The sequence below is a fragment of the Pinus tabuliformis genome, chromosome 7 (genome assembly GCF_031772625.1).
Source record: "Pinus tabuliformis cultivar Carrire ecotype Pingquan chromosome 7, CPIR1, whole genome shotgun sequence".
Lineage (NCBI taxonomy): Eukaryota > Viridiplantae > Streptophyta > Pinopsida > Pinales > Pinaceae > Pinus > Pinus tabuliformis.
In genome coordinates this window covers 285,094,648-285,115,154 of record NC_142293.1, presented here as the reverse complement: position 1 = coordinate 285,115,154, position 20,507 = coordinate 285,094,648, and the positions used below count along the sequence as shown (strand labels likewise).

Below are 20,507 nucleotides of genomic sequence, written 5' to 3'. Positions count from 1 at the left end.
CCATCACTCATCAATCACTTTCCATAACAACTATTTTTTCTCAAACCCCTCATACCTCTTATTCTCATGATAGATATGGTGGCTGCTCTCGTTGTATCCATGGCCTCATACAAGTAGCCCATTACAAGATTATCTCCATCAATCAAACGAAGAACCCTTACCAAAGTTTCATAAATGGTGCACGCCTCCTCCATTCCTGCGCAAAAGCTCTCATAATATGAAACTATTCTGCGCTATCACTTCCCCTCACTCCTCCCCCTGCAATTTAACTTCTCACTGCTACCTAGTTATGTTTGGCATCATCTTTATCTTGTAGTGATTTAATGGATTTATGAATGATTTTTGAAGTTGCCGATGGGCAAAATTCTCTATTTCGTCTTGGAATTTGCCCCAAATGGAATTTCAATCGGTTGATACCCCTTGACAAATGCTTGCCACACAACTTGCAAGTCAAATATTGCCTATTGACCCTCCCTCCCTCGGGTACAACATCAGGTTCACCATATTCTCACATAGTGTTCAAGTGCCTCGTCATTTTGTTTGAAGTTGAACCTAGGGCACAAAAAGATAATTTGAAAAAAATTAAAAGCTATTCATCACATGAAAAAATAAAAAATTGTTCATTAAAAGGTTAAAAAAATCCATATGCATTCATGTTGTCATGCTCAAACGAACTAATAGATTCATGGAATGCATGGCTTGAAGGGTTGAATCGGTGGATTGGGATAACAACTGAAGGAAAATGTCCAACATTAAAACCCTCACAGTTAAGGTTTTTCATTGGCATTAAAACAACCAACATTAAAACCCTCACAGGAAAATGCCCAACACTGGGTTTTAATATTTTGAATATTCATGGTTTGCAACTTTGTGTAGGTTGGACACAAATAAATTCAACGCAACACTCATTTGTAACCATGATTCCCCATTCAAACTAAGAAAACATGAGATTTTGGCTCCTACCCCCAAATCTGCGGCTGCTGGAGATAAATAGTTGAGCAGTGGAGAAAAATACAGCAATTCTCCTCCTCCTTGACGCTGAGATTCTGTTCTCTTCTCTTCACAGTTTGAAGGGGTGACTCAATGAGCTAACAGTGCCAAATGATAAAAGAAATACTAATTTTTTTGATTTAACGCTGGGCCGGACTAACCTCTGCAAGTTTTTCAATCAACCTGCAATTTTATCGCAATTTTTACGATTTAATTCTGATTTTTTCAATTTTCAAAAGCTTGCCAAAAACTTGGCTGATAAAATCGTCTAGTTGAGGAACTTGTGATTTGGCGATTTTATCGGGATTTTATCCCGATTTTGGTAACACTGGTTTTGAGTGAAACAGAGTTATGATGGGCTGTGATAAAGATGTCCAGGATGTCCCTCCTGATTTTCTCCCTTGTTAATGTACATTACAAAGGCTCCAATCACCTGCATTGCAGTCAAGGAAGCCATTCCAGTGAACTGTAACAGCCAAGCCTGCTTCAGAGAGAGTGATTCCATGAACAGATATGCCACAGGGTGCCCAGTGCAATAACAATGTATATGAGGGGATATGTGAAGTTTATGTATATATGGGTCTGAGCTCTAGAAAAATTGAGGGCTGACCTGCATTGATTTGGAAGCTTATTTACAAATCAAAAATTTCTGAAGCCAACATACGACATCATGATGGGAGCCATGATAAAACTCATAATAAATTTGTAAATGCAAAGGGCAGGGCCGACTCATGTAATACTTGATATTAGTCCTTTCAGCGATGTCTGCTGCTTGGAATCAGTGATGTGTCTGCTGCTTGGAAATGTTATTGCTATATGAGATCCAACATTAAAGCCAAACATTTCCTTTGGAAACCTGCATATTACACTTGGGTGTAGCCTAAGGATTTGCTTGATCTTTATGTTTAATGGAAAAGACACACTTTGGGGGGCTTCTTTTTCCCGCTTGAGGAACTAGGGTATCCACTTGATGGTGATATGGAGGCTGATAAGTAACCTTGAAGGCATGCTTGCCCATGCTTGAAGATTGTTTTGCTGTTTTCATGGAAGAGAAGGAGCTGTTGAAAGGCTTTTGGAGGCACATTGGTTGCAAATTTGCAACTAATCTGGTTTCTATAATTGGTTAAAATAAATTCACAAAATGAATGATTGATGTCTTGAATGTCAACCTTGTCAAACTGTGAACAATTTTTTATTTCCCTTACGAGGTTAAGGGCAAAAAATTCGTGCAATGCAAATTCCTAAGACTGGCAAACTATAAAGAATGCACTGATTGACAAGAATTATAATACAAGTTATGCTTTACTTTTTCTCCCTCACTCAAACAATATAGAAACGTTTTATAAAGGTGATAGAATTTCATTGATGAGCTTAAGGACAAAAAGATTGTGTAAAGCAAGTTCCTAAGACCAGAAAATTACAAAGAATGTACTGACTAACAAGAAATATAACACAAGTTATGCTTAGGCTTTTCTCCCCATTAAAGCAATATAGAAGTGTTTTCTTCCAATTTTAAAAAGTTGACATATAATTTGACATAGGATAATTCCCAAGGTTTGGTCCATTCTCTATTTTTGAGGATGTCTTTCAAACTATTCCCCTAAGCATCAGTATGTTAAGCGAAGTTTTGTCATAGATAAAGGATTCATTGTGAACCATTTCAATAATTTCCAGCACATGACGAGAAACATGATGTGATAATCATATAGTCTAATTTGAATAATTTAGAAGTCTAAGATTTAGATATAAACATATGGATTTGATTTTAAGCTAATTTTTTCTTTTACATCGTTTAGATACATGAAGCAAACTGTCTATGATATTTATGGAGATGTCTCAGCAACACAGTTCCCTGGATTTTCTGAGGTTGTTTGTCCTTCCCATGCAAAATTTAACTTTCTATATTGAATTTCTTGGCACAATCTCCACTTTTCATTTTCTGTTCCAGGTGCAACACTTGAGTTAATCGTATAGTACTTGTGCAGACATATTGGTTGGAGTGTATCCAAGAAAGGAATGAAATTATCTTCGTACCGAGTGGTTGGTTTCATCAAGTAAAAAATGTGGTATGTTGCTAGGTCGTTCTTTCCACGTTTTTTATGTCATTATAATTCCATGGAGTGTTGTAAATTTCCATTTGACTGAAATATAAAATGTGCTTAAATGATTCCCTGGAGGGTTGAAAATAAACTGCATGAAGGCTAAGTTGCAGGAAACGTGGGGGGAGGGGTCGTTTCAGGCAGGAAACGGAAACGAAACTGGGAAACGCGTATGGTACGGCCTGGAAACGTGTTTCCAGCCATACTGCCACGTTTCCCGAAACGGAAACGTGGCAGTACGACCGGAAACGCGTTTCCAGGCCGTACAAGCCACATTTCCCAGTTGTAATGTGTTTTTTAATTTTTTTTTAAATTTGTTTTTAATTTTTTTTTAGGTTTCCGGTAAATTCTAGAAGCCTATTCTAAAGTTATAAAAGAGCAGTTTTTCTCATTCTCTTGCTGCGTGTGAATATTGAGGCCGAATCTGGAAGTGGAATTGGTGCATCATCTTCTTCAGCACTACCATCCACTGTTGAGCATTGTGCTGCTTCTATTTTTGATGAGGATTGTTATGATGAGGATTAGTCTTTTGTGACTTGTCTCTATAGTTCTTGCAGCCTTATAGTCTTTATTGTACTTGCAGCCTCATATACTAATATAAATAAAGACTGATTTTGGATTCTCCTATATTTTTATTTTCATTATGTGATCATTCATGACTCATGAGTAAATGTGATGTAAATTTAATCTTAATGTTTAAATGTAATAAATTATAATCATATAATGTAAATGTATCATTAATGCTTTATGATTGCACATATATATAATAATAATTTTTAAATATTTTTAATATATATATATATATATATTATTATATATATTCGCGTTTCCCCGTTTCCAAAATTTGGGGAGGTCGTGTTTCGTATCGCTTCCCGTTTCGGAAACTCGTTTCCGTTTCCCCGTTTCGTGCAACTTAGCATGAAGGAAAACATACAAAACCAAATAGATCCCAATAGAGTTCTTTGCATACTTTTACACACATGGCAATAAATAAAGAAACATAAATATAAAGAGGAAGAGCTTCCTTATGTTCCTTTAAATGAGTGCTACTGGTTGCAATCTGTAAGCTATAAATTTAAGCATTGCGAGGAGAATTTATCATGACAACTAGAGTCTCTGCCTTAATGCAACTGGAATCTAATTTGTAACTTGTCACAATTATGTCTTGCTGCAATCAAATCTTGTCTTCTTTCAGTCAAACACTCTCATTCAGCCTACTAATAACCATGCCCTTTGTCTAAAATTCCAACTTGATGCAAGACAAATTTTACCGCATATGCTTTGTCTACAACCATTGGACAGTTTGTCACGACAGATTTGATAAAAATAAACCAAAATCTATATTATTGAAGAGTTAAATCCTTTTAGATTCCTGATTTTCTATTACTGTTTTTTTGTTTATACATGCAAAAGATAAATGCAGGAAATAGAGAACAGGTAAATATACTTACAACCACCACGAAGAACAAAATATGCTTTGTTAAATCCTTTTGGGTGAAAACCCAGCTAAAAGGTGAGGTTATTTTGCTATCTTTTGTCTAGAATGGAAATGATGCAAATACAAAGGAGAATACACTGTCTATGGAGTTGCGTAAGACTTGTGGCCCAGGGATTTCTACAGAGTAGAATACCCCTGTTATTCTCTTTCTCTATCCACATTCAGCTACTTTGCTCTACTAAGGAACAAAATACAAGCAAATAGGATGGAATCCCTTTTCCTCCTAGTTACCTAGTTATAACACAGGCTGATAGGAAACTATGTTGATTTTTCCTTGGCACTTTAGAATCAGGTCTGTCTTGTCGAAATTTCTTAAGTATTGCCCGTTATAAATTTTATTTGTATTCTCTGGTTTATTTCTCCTACTTGTTAATTACGAACAAGTTATTTAAACATATAAATATCGAAATAAACACAATACAGTCTCAACCATCTACAGATCAACAACTGAAAGAAATAGAAAACACACGAGTGACACCGTTATTTTTGGACAACTCGTCCCCAGAAAAACCCAATGCCGGAAAACTGGTGTAGCAATTCTGAGGGTTATTTTATTATGTAGTTTAGCTGAGTACAACTGGGTGCCAAAATGGCTCACCCGACATAGAAAATAATCCAACAATAATACCTCTCTATTCGGAAGTAGATATTCAGAAAATTTGCCCCACGAAACCCTCTCCAGCACAATTGAAGCACTGTGTCCGCTCTCTTGGCCTCTGCGTCAACCTGAAAACCCCCTGCGTCAGCTCTCTGAGGCTCTACACAGCCTCTCTAGCTCTCTGCGTCACTCCAACATCCTTTGTGTGGATGACGCAGGCCCTTTTGGCCTCTGCGCTGTCTCTGCTAGCCTCTGCATGGCTCTCTCTGGCTTCCGCGTCTGCCTCTGTGCTGGTCTTCCGGCACTATCTCTACCTCTCTGTCTCGTACTCACTGCCCCTCGCCGCAAATTGATCACTGATTCGACTTTTCTTAGCAAACCCCGCTCTAGAAAATCAAATGACTGATCACTCTGGTGTGTTTTCCAACTGACCCTAAATCCTCTTCTTATACTTTTCCTGTTGGTCCTTCAATGACCAAGATTACATCTCTAATCAATGACTATGATTAGATTTGGCTTGATCCATGTCATTCGGAACCTTCTAACCCAGTTTTATATTAATACCCATTAATATTTTATTCTTCCTAAGTTTAGACTTAGGAACTCCATTAAAAATATTACTTATTTTAATATCTCCTTAACCAGGTAGAGTCTGCCCAAACCATTTCTAGGTCTTGGAGATCTCACGTGCTTTAGCCTCTCCACCAATTTTCATAGCTAGAGCACCTCTGATGCTACCCCAAATCAACACCCCCGCTTAGCGAGGATTGTGCTCTAGTAATACTCCACACTGAGCATTGTTGTGATTATACAACATCGGTACCTATGCTGATGCTAGGCCTCCCCGCCTAACATCCTCTGCATTGATGCATCCTATACTGCTGCCCATGGCCCTGCTACTGCCACTGCTACATCCGTACGACATCTCCCTCTGCATCCGTGCTGCTGCTGGTCCTTTCTCCCAACACTGCATCTGCACTGCAACCTCCTCATCATGTTGCATCGTGCTACTGCTAACTGGCTACTACACTACAACTCAGTTACTGAGAGGTAAGTAACTGATCCACCCAACTATTGACATCCCTGTCAGGTTAGAAGCACTCCTAATGCTGAAGCTCTCTTTGCCGCTATCTCATGCTCCCTCTACTGCCTTTGCGTTACTGCAACAACTCCTTGCCTCTCGCACCGCTGCAAACCTCTTTGTACCATCTTGCACTGTTGCAACCTCCTCTGTGCCTCTCGCACTACTGCAGCTTGCTAGCTTTGTGCTGTTTGGGACTTCTGCACTGTAGCACTCTTTGTCGCTTCATCCGCATCCGTTTCTACTAACATCCGCCATCGTGCTACTTCTCACTTCTGGACTCCCATAGCAAGGTATAATCCAAGAGTTTAGGTACCTCAAAGATCCTGCCCCTCATCGCTTGTAGTCTTCCTGACTACAACTCGATGTCTCCCCACCTCTTCTGTAGAGGTACATGAGCATTCATGGCACAATCGTCATTCTCCTCTACCTCCTTTTCCGCCTTCGCTAGCGGTGCCTTGGAGTTAGACGCCTCTCCCTTAGTCTTCTTCCTCGGACGCTGGTTCGCATAATGACCCAGTTATCCACAGTTGAAGCACTTAATCTTGGAGAGGTCCTTTTTCTTCGTCTTCTCCTGCTTCCCCGCAGATGCTAAAGGTGCATCCTCTTCCTCTTCCTTCTTGATCTAGACTTCTTTGCTGCTACTTCCCGTCTTGGACAGTCGTCTGATCTCTTCTTGGCGAAGAGCTGCCCATAATTCTTCCCAATCTGGAAGATTCACCCTGCCCAGAATGCTTTGGAGAAATGTCTCCCACTCCTCGAAGACTGTGTTTAGGGCGGTCCTCACCATGAACTCCTGATTTTGGCGTGGCCCCTATGGAAGTCAGTTGGTCTCCGATCTCCTTCAATCTATCGAGGAAGTGATCTATTTGCTCCCCCTTCTACATCTGGTATGACCACAGCTAATTCTCAAGTAACATCTTCCTCTGCACAGAAGTATGTTGGTACAACATCTTCAAGGCATCCCACATTTCCTTTGTCGTCTCCTTCTCGGAATATGTTGGACCACATGATCGTTGACCCCATCAAGGATTATACATTTCACCTTGGCCATTGCTTCCTCGTACTTTTCATTGTCAACTGGGATAGCCATTGTTCTCAAGGCGAAGGCCTTGATGCGATGTCTATCTAGAATGGAGAGGATCCTGGCCTTCCAGACGACAAAGTTGGACGCCTCGTCCAGCCTATCCTGATCCCTCAATCCATTCATGGCCATCTCTCTGCTCTTCCTTTCGACTCCTCCGAGTCTCTACTTCCCTCTGGAAGTTCTCTCTTCGACTCCCTCTGAGTCTCTATTTCCCGTCTGGAAGTTCGTCTGCCAATCGACGAGTCACATCTCACCGATCTCCGATGCACCTGCAACACTGATCTGGATTTCTTGGCTAGCAATCCGCCTAGGTAGTGACTCCCTCTACCTTGGTTTTGCCCCGTTAGGTACTGTTCTGTCTCGACAGCAACAAGACCCCACCAGCTTCACTTCTCGCAAACTGCCCACAACTTCCTAAGCTCCAACAATCGAAGGACTGAGCCTCTAGGCTCTGCACAATCCTGGCACTGGCTGAAATGCTCCCTAAGCCAACTGTGTCAATCCTCCTAGTCTCTGCGTGGCTCTTCGTGAGCCTTTTTCTGCCTCCTTAGCCTCTACGCTGACCTCTCTCTAGCCCGAACTGATGACGCAGTGCCTCTGCGTCATCCCTTCTCCGCTGCTTTTTGCTAGGAATAGCTTCTGTCACTCGGGACAATTGTTTCTGCTGCAAATGCTCTACTTCAACTGGTGTCGTCAACTCTCCTGTGATCTACAACCACCCTCTCATACCATGTTGAAATTTCTAAGTATTACCCGTTAGAAATTTTATCTGTATTCTCTGGTTTATTTCTCCTACTTGTTAATTACAATCAAGTTATTTAAACATATAAATATCAAAATAAACACAATATAGTCTCAACCATCTACAGATCAGCGGCTGAAAAAAATAGCAAACACACAAGTGACACCGTTATTTTTGGACAACTCATCCCTCGAAAAAACCAATGTGGGAAAATCGGTGCAAAAATTCTGAGGGTTATTTTATTATGCAGTCTATCTGAGTACAACTGGGTGCCAAACTGGCTCATCCGACAAAGAAAATAATCCGACAGCAACACCTCTCTATTCGGAAGCAGATATTCAGAAAATCTGCACCACGAAACCCTCTCCATCACAACTAAAGCACTGCATCAACCCTCCTGGCCTCTGTGTCAGCCTGAAAACCCCTTGCGTCAACTCTTTGAGGCTCTGCGCAGCCTCTTTGGCTCTCCGCGTCACTCTAGTAACCTCTACGTGGATGACACAGGCCCTCCTCGCCTCTGTGCTGTCTCTGCTAGCCTCTGCATGGCTCCCTCTAGCTTTTGCGTCTGCCTCTCTGCCTCTGCGCTGGTCTTCCGACACTATCTCTGCCTCTCTGCCTCTGCGCTGGTTTTCCGACACTATCTCTGCCTCTCTGTCTCATACTCAATTGACCCTCAAGCTTCTTCTTATACTTTTCGTGTTGGTCCTTCAACGACCGAGATTACATTTCTAAGCAATGACTAAGATTAGATTTGGCTTGATCCATGTCATTTGGAACCTTCTAACCCAATTTTATATTAATACCATTAATATTTTTTTCGTAAGTTTAGACTCAGGAAATTCATTAAAAATATTAATTATTTTAATATCTCCTTAATCGGGTATAATTTGCCCAAACCATTTATGGGCCTTGGAGATCTCATGTGCTTTAGCCTCTCCACCAATTTTCATGGCTAGAGCACATCCAATGCTACCCCAAATCAACATGTCTTAAACATGATCACAAACACAGTAAAATGCCACAACACAAGCACCTTGCACAACAAAAAATGTACAACATTGAATCAATGTGGTACACAAGAATTTTTGGACAACGGAAAACCTGTCAGATTACCACTTTAATACAACAAACATAGGGCTCCCGTACTAGGGATCATGGCCCTTACAATTATCCTTGATACAAAGAAAACTAGGGCTTGATGTCAACAACATGTGACAATCAATCTACCCTTGAACAAGGCATTCTTACTCGCTAATGAAGCGCTTACCACAACCATTTCAGTCCACTTGCCTTGAACAATTGGAATGTCCTTTTCCATCTATACTTGCATAGGGTACTACTACTCCAATGCCTCTGCCACTACTGCTCACAAGGTCCTCTGCAATTTCGGAATCGCTTGCACATCCATATTACCAAACTGCGTTCTATCAGGGGTCAATGCTCCTCCAAGGATCACTGAAGATAGGCTTCCCTCCAACAATAACTCAACTACTCCTAAGTTACCGTACTTAGGATATTTATCAAACTTCCCTTTAGCTGTCTCTTTGTTGCTCCAAACATGATTTCTCTTAGGGTCTTCAACAACAACCCTCGCGACAATGGTTTGCTGCATAAAACACTGTACTTAGGGTCTTCCAATGATTGCCTTTAAGTGTGAATTTGTCTCATCAAATATCACAAATTTTAAGGTTTGCCAATACACAATCCCTTTACACCACTAAAGAGACTAATCATAGGCTACAAAAAAATGTTGTCCGTACACCACTTAGATGAACAAACCTTCACTCTCCAACTCAACACTTTCCTCCAATGATTATGCTCCACGCAGACCCCTTCCTTCCTTCATTGTACTAGCCCTACGTTCTGCCCTTTAGCTCACACATATGTTCAATCTTTGAAGCTGGTTTCAACCCACATCAAGATTGACATATACACAAAACCTCTATGCAAGAGCAGTTAGAAAATGTGGCCCAAATCACAGTTTATGTCTCTCCTTCTTAGGGTCTCAGTCATCACTCCCATGCACAGAAAAATTGAGCGAAATTTTACAGACTTAAGGGAAACATACACTTAGAAAGAAGCCCTAACTAGGGCACAGACCAATCACAGAAAGCAACCTCTAAACATTCTAGGACAAACCTTCAATAAGGGAGAAAATTCACAGAGATAACCCTCCACTAACCTGAGCAAACTCGACCTTCATTTCAGACTCAAGGAAGGCCATACAAGCTCCAACTTCATCCCTCCTTTGGATCTGCAGCTCATTGAGGCATTCAACCTTCTCTTGGACAAATATCTCTTGAGGAAAGATGCTCGCGTGGATGCCAAACAAACTCCTTTTTCATCCCTACTTATGTTGAAGAATGTAACTAGTGTCGGTCTTCATAATTATATTTGAGTCATGATGTAATTTATTTGTCAAGACAAGGAAAAATAAATTGACTTATTAAAGAAATTGACTTATTAAAGCATGGGTTTCATGCTTGGGTCAATTGTTTTTAGGTCATAGCTTCCATTGAAGGCTTCTCGGGTTTTTGTCAAGTATTCTTGTCCATGTCATAATGTAAAAGACCCTTCCTAGGCTCTATTTGTCAAGAAAGAATTTAAATTAGGTCTTTTAGACCTCCTCCTGATCCAGATTTAAACAGGAACACAACAAATTACAGACATAACCATAAATATAGAGATGCAGCAGAAATAATACTTCATTTTATTAATGTAAAATACTGAGATATGCTTACAAAAAGAAATGGAAATATAATATCTCGGGGGATGGTAGCTTATCTCTGAGAAGAGATGTGGCAGCTACATGCCTCTGAACTTTGTTACAATGAGGCTCAAAGGCTTATTTATTGTTGAGAAACAATGGAAAACCCTAAACATCCAAAAACCTAACCCTAGGAGATGAAGCGCCAAACTATGGGCCCCGTTTGGGTAAATTGGTACATCAACTTCCCGGGGTCGTAACTTTGGGATACGATTTATGTTTGACGCATAGAATACCTCGCTAGAAAGATCTATCCGAGGACTACAACTTTTGAATGACCAACATCTGTCTATGACCGATGTTGGTCCCAATTTTCCCAAAAAACGTCGTTTAGGGCCTCACAACGGCTCCAAAAGTTCAGGACCTGAAAAAGTTGGCAAAAATAGTAAATTGTGCTACAATTAAGGAAACTGAGAAACTAAAAGAGACAGTTGTGTGGGTCCAAGCAGGATAGGTAGGTGGCCACCAACATCCACCTAGATCATTCCTCCCCCCTTAGGAAGCAATGGTCCCCATTGCGTTGAGTGCTTCCATGAGATGGGGAAACTTCCACTGAACTTGGTCACTAGTGAATTGTTCTATCATCTCTGATGTGTCCAGTAATGGTGGGAAGCATGGTCGAGGGTGGTCCACATTGAACACTCGATGCAAGCCAAGAAATGGGGGAATGGTGTGATCCAATGCATTGTTCCCCACAGCCTTGGTAATGGTGTGAGGACCATATCGGAGTGATCTGAGCTTCCGATGGGCTCTTGTAAGGTGTTCTTTCTGCAGATGCAACGGGACTTTGTCGCCCAACTGAAACTTGCGTGGCACCCGATGCTGATCATGTCGCTTCTTATACTTGGCATTTTCCACAAGGGAGCGGTGATATATCGGCCCGTTGGGTAGAGGTGCTCTAGGAGTCAGATCGAACGAATGCGTGACCTGACAATGCAATGGTACCCCTGTGGGTGAGGAGAATATGTTCCTACCTTCTTTCATCACTGTATGCACTTGCTTCTGCTGCATGGAGGAATCCTTTCCAGGGGGCCATAGATGTGGCTACGATCTTCCCCTTACTTTGAGACCGAGCCAGAAAGAAAATAAATTTCCTAGTCTGGGAGATGATCTTACTGCCTTTCTTATCAGAGATCAAAGAAGTGGTGATAGGTGGGGCTACCTCTGGTATCCTGTATAATGTATTACTCAAAGAAATAATAACAACGCGAGGCCTTGACTCATATACAACATGTCGCTTCCACAAGTATGGCTGGCCTAATAATACATCACAAACATTAAGAGGTGCAACATCACACAATACCTCATCTATGAAGGGCTTGATGCTGTAGGGAAGGCGACACTGTTGGCAAACTCAAAGATCTCGTCATTGGTGAAGTCACCTGATGTTGTATGGTTGCGGGTGTGGTATAGTCGGTAGGCCCAACCGCTTCACGACCTCTGCTGAAATGAGGTTTTTTTGGCTCCCGCTGTTGACAATGAACTGCAGCAGAGAATCCTTCACCCACATCTGTGAGTGGAAGAGACACTCCCCCTCCTCTGTATCTTTGGGCTCATTCTTCTGGATCTTGGTGGTGGCAACAGTGGCGCAAGGCTCCGCATCAATAATCTGCTTCTCTTTGTCATTCCTCTCGTCGGGTTTTGACTTAGGGTCGGAACATGCATCTGATTCTGAAGCCTTCAACTCGGTTACCAGCGAATGCTTGGCCCGACACTCACTTGTGTTGTGAGTGGGGCTTTTATGGAACTCACACCACTTTCCTATGTCCTTTGACTTCATGGTGTTGTTCTTTTCTTGCGGCTTCGATGGGTTGTCTTGGGTCACCCTGCCTTGGCTTTGTCCTTTGTTCTTCGGATTCACATATCCAAAGTCATGCTTCTTTTGTTTAAACCTCTACTCGATCTTGGCAACGTATTGGTACACCGTCCCGAGCGAGGAGATCTCCAGGAACTCCATCTCATCCTGGATGTACCTGTGTAGGCAGTCGCGGTACTTGAGTACCAAATGCGCTCAGAATCCTTGATACCCAACTTTGTGCGAAAGGTATGAAAAATATTGGTAAACTTTGGCACGTCTTGTCCCTTCCCTACCGCAACGTGGTCCAATTTATGTACTATCGTCATCGCTTTCGACATGGTAGTACTGCTCCTTTATGGCATTCCGAAATGAATTCCAAGTGGGTGCAGCTGAAAATAGTGAGGCCGTACTTTCATCCTTCTGCTCGCAGTAGGTTTCCCACATGTCCTTGACGTGGGGGGCAGCTTTGAGAAGAGCGAAAGTAATATTTTCTCGGCTGGAAAAATCATGAAGAAAAAAATACCTTTCTAGCAGATCTAACCATTTATCTACAACATCTGCATCTATTTGACCCTCGAATATGGGGATTTCAAAGTTAACTTGTACCTGAAAGGGTGTGGCATTTCTAGAGTAGCTGCTAGAAGTAGATGCGTCACTCTTGGGTAGCCGCTGAAGGATCTGGGCAAAGTTGTCCATCATCGCATTCCTTTGTTGCTCGAGGGCTTCTTCAAGCACGATTTTGATAGGATCTCCTGCCCCCTCGTCTTTTTTTCTTCCGCCATGGGAGGCCGTCGGGATTTGCGAGGCTGGTCTTGCAAAGGTTCGACTAGTTCAAGCCCTAACTCCTTATAACCCCACCTCGTTGGGGACATGCAAAGAAAACCAGAGAAAGAGCAGACCACTCTGATAGCACTGATCCAGATTTAAACATGAACGCAACAAATTACAGATATAACCATAAATACAGAGATGTAGCAGAAATAATATTTCATTTCATTAATGTAAAATACTGAAATATGCTTACAAATAGAAATGGAAATAAACTAGCTCGGGCGATGGTAGCTTATCTTTGAGAAGAGATGTGGCGGCTACATGCCTCTGAACTATGTTACAATGAGGCTCGAAGGCCTATTTATTGTATAGAAATAATGGAAAACCCTAAACATCCAAAAACTTAACCCTAGGAGATGAAGCGCCAAACTATGGGTCCCGTTTGGGTAAATTGGTATATCAACTTCCCAGGGTCGTAACTTTGGCATATGATCTCTGTTTGACGCGCACAATACCTCGTTAGAAAGATCTATCCAAGGACTACAACTTTTGAAAGATCTATGCTTGGTAAATCAATTTTGGTCCCAATTTTCCCAAAAAAAACGTCGTTTAGGGCCTCAAAACAACTCCAGAAGTTCAGGACCCGGAAAACTGCCAAAAATAGTAAATTGTGCTACAATTAAGGAAACTGAAACACTGAAAGAGACAGTTGTGGGGATCCCAGTGGGATAGGCAGGTGGCCACCAACATCCACCAAGATCACCTCCACTAAGTCGGCCTCAAATTGGACAAGTCAGCCTAACTGAGGGGTAGAAACTACTATATAAAGGCAAGAACTCGACCTCATTTGGAGCACTCACTCATCAAGTTCGATCTAAATCTTCTGGGGCTAGTAAAAGTGCAAAATTCAAGAAGGAAGAAGGAAAAGGCTAGTGAAAGAGAAGGAGGACACTATCTATCTAAGAAAGTCAAATTTTTCACTCTCTTATCTCACACTTGCGAAGGAACTGAAGCTGTTGGAGGGTTGAAATTGCAGTTAGTTGCTAGACTGAAATTCAATAGTTGGGGCTTGAAGTTCTATAGCTGGGAAGTCGAATTTCTAGATTGTTGTTGCGTTGAGGTTGTTGGACAAGAAGAGATTGCTGAAGTGTGCTGAATCATATTGGAAGGTTGACTTGGTGGAGGAGGAAGGTCTTTGGGTCTAGGGTCTTGGTCTATCTCAACTTGAATTTGCTAGTGGAAGAGTTTGACTAGGTTTTCCCCTATATAGGGGTTTTAACCCTAGCAAAGTGCCTACATCTGGTGTCTTCGATCTTCGTGTTTTGATTTTGATAATTGCTTGATGAAATAAAGATAAAAAAATAACATAAGAAAGTTAATAAGAAATCAAAGATATCACAAGTAATTATCAACATAAGAAAGTCTTTCTACCTTTCTGATTTTCTAATAACTTATAGCATTCTTTGGTGGTGTCATATTTCACCAAGGGTTACATCACTTAGCCAAGCCGACCTAAGCCATCATGCTTTAAAACCATTTTCTTAAGGAATAAAATTCATTTCGTTTGACTTTTGCCCACACCATTGAAGGCCTAGGCGCCCCTTAGCCCTTCAAGGGTGCCCCTCATGCATCCAATGAATAAACAATCAATTGTCACTTGGGTCTTTCTCCCACAGCTTCGGTTACAAAGCTCACTACTTGGGTACATTTCCCACAAATTACATTTTGTGGGTGAACTCCTCACAAACCCAATACCGTAGAGGTTGTGGGAGTACGTCCGAAGCTACATGTTTCAACAAACTAGGGGTTAATTTTGACTCATTCAACCCTCAACATAAGTTACTATTTGACCCTTCTAATGTTATGTAACCAGATCACAAAACATAAAAAAAGATAGATCAATGACTTGAAAATAAGCCTCTTCGAGGGGGAAACCTCCTTTTACATCACATAAATGAACAATTCTTGAATGATACAAATGACAAGACCTCCTTTGTATATATAGGAGACTAAAGGGTCACAATATAATTAGGGCCTACATAACAATTATAATATAAGGGAAGAACAATAACAATAGTGGGCTTCTATGGGGCACAACGATAACAATATGGGGACTACATGGGACACAACAATAACAATATGAGGGCTATGCTAGTATTACAGGGACCTAAGATGCCCCTCTCCTTCAAAAAAGTGTTGTCCTCAACGCTTGAGTAGTTATGGATGCTTATGTATAAAATACTCATCCTCCCATGTGGAATCTTCAGGGGGTAACTTCTTCCACTTGATAAGATACTCTAAAGTGGATCATTTTCGTAGTTGTCGAATTCTTGTTTCCATGATTGCTTCAGGCTCTAATGTGATTTTTCCTTTCTCATCAAGTTCTGGCAATATAGTTTGAACTGGAAGCTTGTCACCTATAACCCTCTTCAAACATGAAGCATCGAAAACTGTATTCGTGAAGATGCAGGTTAATATATCAAAATGGGATTGAGTGCAATACATATCAGGTGGCTTATGTGTTTTCATATATCTTGGACAACCTTTTTAAATCTAATATTGAACTCATCTATAGTTTCATTTTTCTTTCTTATAATTTCAGTTAAAGCATTCAATAGAAAACAAACATCTTTCTTAATAGACCATCTATTAAAGAATTTGTGATGTAATTGTTGATATGTGCTAATACTATTGTATGGAGGCTTTGAAACCATTTAGAAGAATCACCTTTCAAAGAAAGAACAAAGTATTTGAATTTATCTTTAAATGAATCTAGGAGATCATGGGTTTACTAGCTATATTTGAAAAATTAAATGGTTTATAAATATTTGTTAACCAAGATGTAACTATCACAACTGGACTAGGTTCAACAAAAAGATGCCTTAATGCAAGTAAAGATTCTAAATATGCAATGTAATTAACTTTCCTAGTCTTTGCCATTTGTTTTCTTCTTTGATAGAATAACCCAGGCTCAAGGACAACGATTACCTGACCTTGGCTTGATGATCTTGTGTTGTACCTTTTTGATGCTATGAATACAGATGGAGTCACCAAATGAGATCTTGCAAGTTTGTCCTTAAATAGTAATCTCGTCAAAGTACAAATACAAATTGAAAGCTTACCAAGGTTTACAATCAAGGCTAATTGACGTTCTCCTCAGCAGCAATGCCAAAAACCGTTAGTGGTGCAAGGGGATGAATCCAAAATATGATGTAATTGTCATACAAACACTGGGATGATTGAACTTCTCCCCAATGTCACCAAAGAAATGCTAACACTCAAACTAGCAAGGTTTTCCAAGGTCTTTGCAACCTACTAAGATGACACAAACAGAACAAGTGCCCACTATCACCTCGACACAAGTCACCATTCTTTAATCCCAACTTCTATTAGAATGGCTATGGGAGGATTCGCTAAAACATGTTCTTCAACACTAAGTTTGAACACAAGTGCCTTGAATGGGATCTTGGATGAAGAGAGGACTTAATTGTTGGATGTTTTACTGATTTGGAAATGTGAATTGTGTAAGAAATAAATGCAGACCAATGGTATAATTCATTCAAAAATCAGTATATTCAACTTGTAAATAACCTAAACGAGTGAATTTTAATATGATTATCGAATCTATAAATGTTTCTTGATATAAACCTATGGTAAGAGGGATGGTTGTGTTAATTTGCTTGCTATCCTATTTGTAGATTTGAAAATATGCAGAAAAACATAGGAAACAACAACAAATTACCTTTTACAAAGTCATTCAATAGTGCCTAGGCACTCTAGAGTGATAACCTAGGGGTGGGGAAGCTAGGACAACACTGTGAGATTGCTTTACGCCCATCCTAATCTTTAGATCAACAAAAAATAGTTTTCAGCTAGTTGGAAATGTTGGAAATACTAAGAGGGGGGTGAGTCAATATTTCTTATCAATTGGTATATTTCTAATTCCACGGAGCATTAATTGTTGTTAGCATTAGATAAACATAAACATCATCAACACCATTCATCAATGCATAACAAATAGAGACAATAGACACAAAGTTTTTTAGGTGGAAATCCCTCCAGGACAAAACCACCAAACGCTTCTTAATATTTGTCTTCAAAAAATTTACATCAAGTTTTCAGCTCCAATTGAAGGAGGCTCCAACCCCCTGATTTACAGGCTCCAACTTATAGGACACTCCAATGCCCTGTTTACCAACTGCAACTGAGAGGATGCATCAATGTCCTAGTTTACAAGCTCCAACCTGAAGGTGCTCCAACACCCTGTGTACCAGCTATAATTGGACAGATGCTCCAACGCCCTATGCAAGCTCCAACCTACCCTAGCACCACCTTGCCATCCTGAAGTGTTCTCAAGCTCCAACCTGAAGGATACTCCACTCTCTTGCCTTGCACTATTGAGAATTCAATAGGGCAATGTATATGTTAATTCTCTTAACTTGATAATTGTTTGTGTTACTTTTTCACTTATTAGCTTTGATCTTTATTATTCCAATGTGCAATACATCAAACAACCACCAAAACAATAAGAACAATGACACAGTATATAGGCTGTAAGCCAGGGCCAAAACCCCTCCTCTTGAGGGGAAAACCCGAAAATCTCTTCTTATCTTTTAGATCTTTCAATTGACGAATACCATGACCTAGACTCAGACAAATACCCTCCAAGATCAAGTCTTCCACGACCTCCTGCTGCAATATCTTCGACCTCCCAGTAGATCCGAAATTTTGCTCCCCAGCAACTGTTGCTGCTTCTCTAGGAGACTTCGATCTCCCTCTAACAACCTTCCTCTTGACTTCGCTTGCCTTAACTTGAGTCCTAGGGCTAGTAAGATGCCCTAAGAAACCTTCGCTTGCCTTCCCTTCTCTCTTGCTTCCAAATTCGAACCTCAGACTATCCCAACGCAGAAACCCTAACTTCACACTTCCAAAAGAATAGAGAGAGACCCGAACACTTCGACTTCTTCGTCCTTCTCTCCTTCGCAGTTACTTTTTCGACCTTCTTCTTCCTTCTTTGCATAAGAGATGAGTGAGTGGGTGATCCTAATGGAGGACGAGTTCCTCTTATATATAGGCTCCTTCAAGGGTGGACGTGGCTCTTCATGTAGGCCGACTTGATCTTGGAGGTATTTTGACACTTTCAAAACAAAATAATTTTTCCTTTACAATTTACAATGTGCCGATAGGGTCTTCCATATATGACAATGACTCTTATACCTAGGACATGTTGTAGGAAATGTAACTAGGTTTGGTCTTCATATATGTAATTTTGATATTTGTACTTATTCAAGAAAAGAGAAATTATTTTGATATTATTTGTCAATGAGTTTCTTGCTCATTGAAAATAGGTCAAGCACATTTTGAAGTGCTTCTAGAGAGTCAAAGTCAAAATGTAATTATGATAAGACCCTTTGAGGGCATGCTACATCATGTATGACATCATACAAGGTCATGGGAACACCTCCAAGACAAGTCAAGTCCTCTACTAGCATTAACGAAGTCTCCAAGCAACAAATAATGAATAAAAATGAATTAAAGGGCAATCTGTCAAGTCGGCCTAAATGACAGTCATGTCGGCTTGAATAGGAGGGACAAACCTCTATTTATAGAGGTTGTCCACTCCTCAAAAGGACAATGAATTCACTCTGAAATTTGCGAAGGAGTAAGGTAAGAAGAAGACAAGGGAAGAAGCCTCCAAATCAGTGCGAAGAAGAAGGAAGAGACACCGAAGGTTTAAGGACTGTTGTAGGGCTAAAGGACAGTCACACGTGCGAAGAAGGAAAGGGTCTACTTGCTACTGTAACAACCCTCTACCACAGATATACAAACTACATTGTTTGGGTATAGATCATAGGCTTAAAGAACCTCCTACTCAAGTGAGAAAGAAAGGGAAGAAAGTGAAGTGAATAGGGCTAATTTGAAGCATATAACAGCCACACGTGTGAGAAAAGAAGGACAACCTGCAGTCATCACAGCAACACTGTCACAGTCATATATATCTCTTTGTTGAAGGCTCAAACTAGGCCTACAAAGCCTCTCTCTCGAGCATGGAAGAAGGGAATACAAGCAAGGAAAGTCTAACATAGTTTTGGAGGAGAAAACACTCTCACATGTGAAGGATTAGGGCTTCACTGTTGTTGCCCTAAGTCTGCAACAGTTGCTGGAAGAAGTGTTGGAGGGAAGAAGACAAAATTGCTGCAAGAAGAATCTATCTTGAAAAGACTTGACTTGTGCTTGGAGGATCTCATTATCATGGGTCTAGAGTTTGGCATTGATCAATAAGAAGCTTCAATAAGAGAAGACTTACCAAGGGTTTTCCTCTCAAGAGTGGAGAGGGTTTGTCCCTGGCAGAGAGCCAAATTTTATGTTCTTGTTATTTTGTTTTGGTAGCAGTTTGATGAAGCATACACATATGCAATAATAATAAGAAGAAGAAGTATAAGCTAATAAGAAAAGTAAAAAGACTTCGCAGATTGTTATCAAGCCACAGAGAATCATCACAACACTACTTTGCCCTAGATTCTCCAACATGGTATCAGAGGGTAGGTGACACATCAAGGAAAGGGCAACTCAAGAACACTCAAACATCTACAAAGTTGAAGCATCAAGCTTAAAAGTTTCAACCTCTTCAAGGACAAGAAGGGTCTACAACACATCATTCATCAAGGAGGGCTACAAAGCTAGAAGAAGAGCCTTATATAAAGGCACCTACAAAGAAGAGCAAATCTACATCAAGATACAAGTCTTCAAGCAAACCTCAACACCAAACAAGTCCACTTGAAGAAGGCAACTTGAAGGATAAGATCCAGGGAAGAAAAGCCATCAAGCTTTCAAGGAGGAAGCAAATCCATCACATCTCAAAATCTATCAAGTACATGTCCCTTTCTGAATATACATCAATGCCTTTTTGCAAGGAAAGCAATAAGTTGGTAGGCACCAATAACTTTCTTGCATGGAAGAAGAGGACTAATCTACTTCTCAAGGAGAATGAACTCTTAGAATATGTCAAGGGGAACATCACTATCCCTGCTAAAGAACAAACTCAAGCCTTAGCCAAGTTCAATAGGGATGAGACA

General features: G+C 40.6%; 1 protein-coding gene across 2 annotated transcripts in view; it reads left to right on the top strand.

Annotated features, from left to right (window-relative positions):
* Window positions 1-20,507, top strand: part of LOC149246980 (arginine-specific demethylase JMJ20-like) — a 259,009-nt gene that overhangs the window by 186,509 nt on the left and 51,993 nt on the right. For both annotated transcript variants that reach the window (XM_089458090.1, XM_089458089.1), the window contains exons 5-6: window positions 2,787-2,856; window positions 2,976-3,056. In XM_089458090.1, the coding sequence (XP_089314216.1) occupies window positions 2,787-2,856; window positions 2,976-3,056 (151 nt within the window). The remainder of the gene's footprint in view (window positions 1-2,786; window positions 2,857-2,975; window positions 3,057-20,507) is intronic.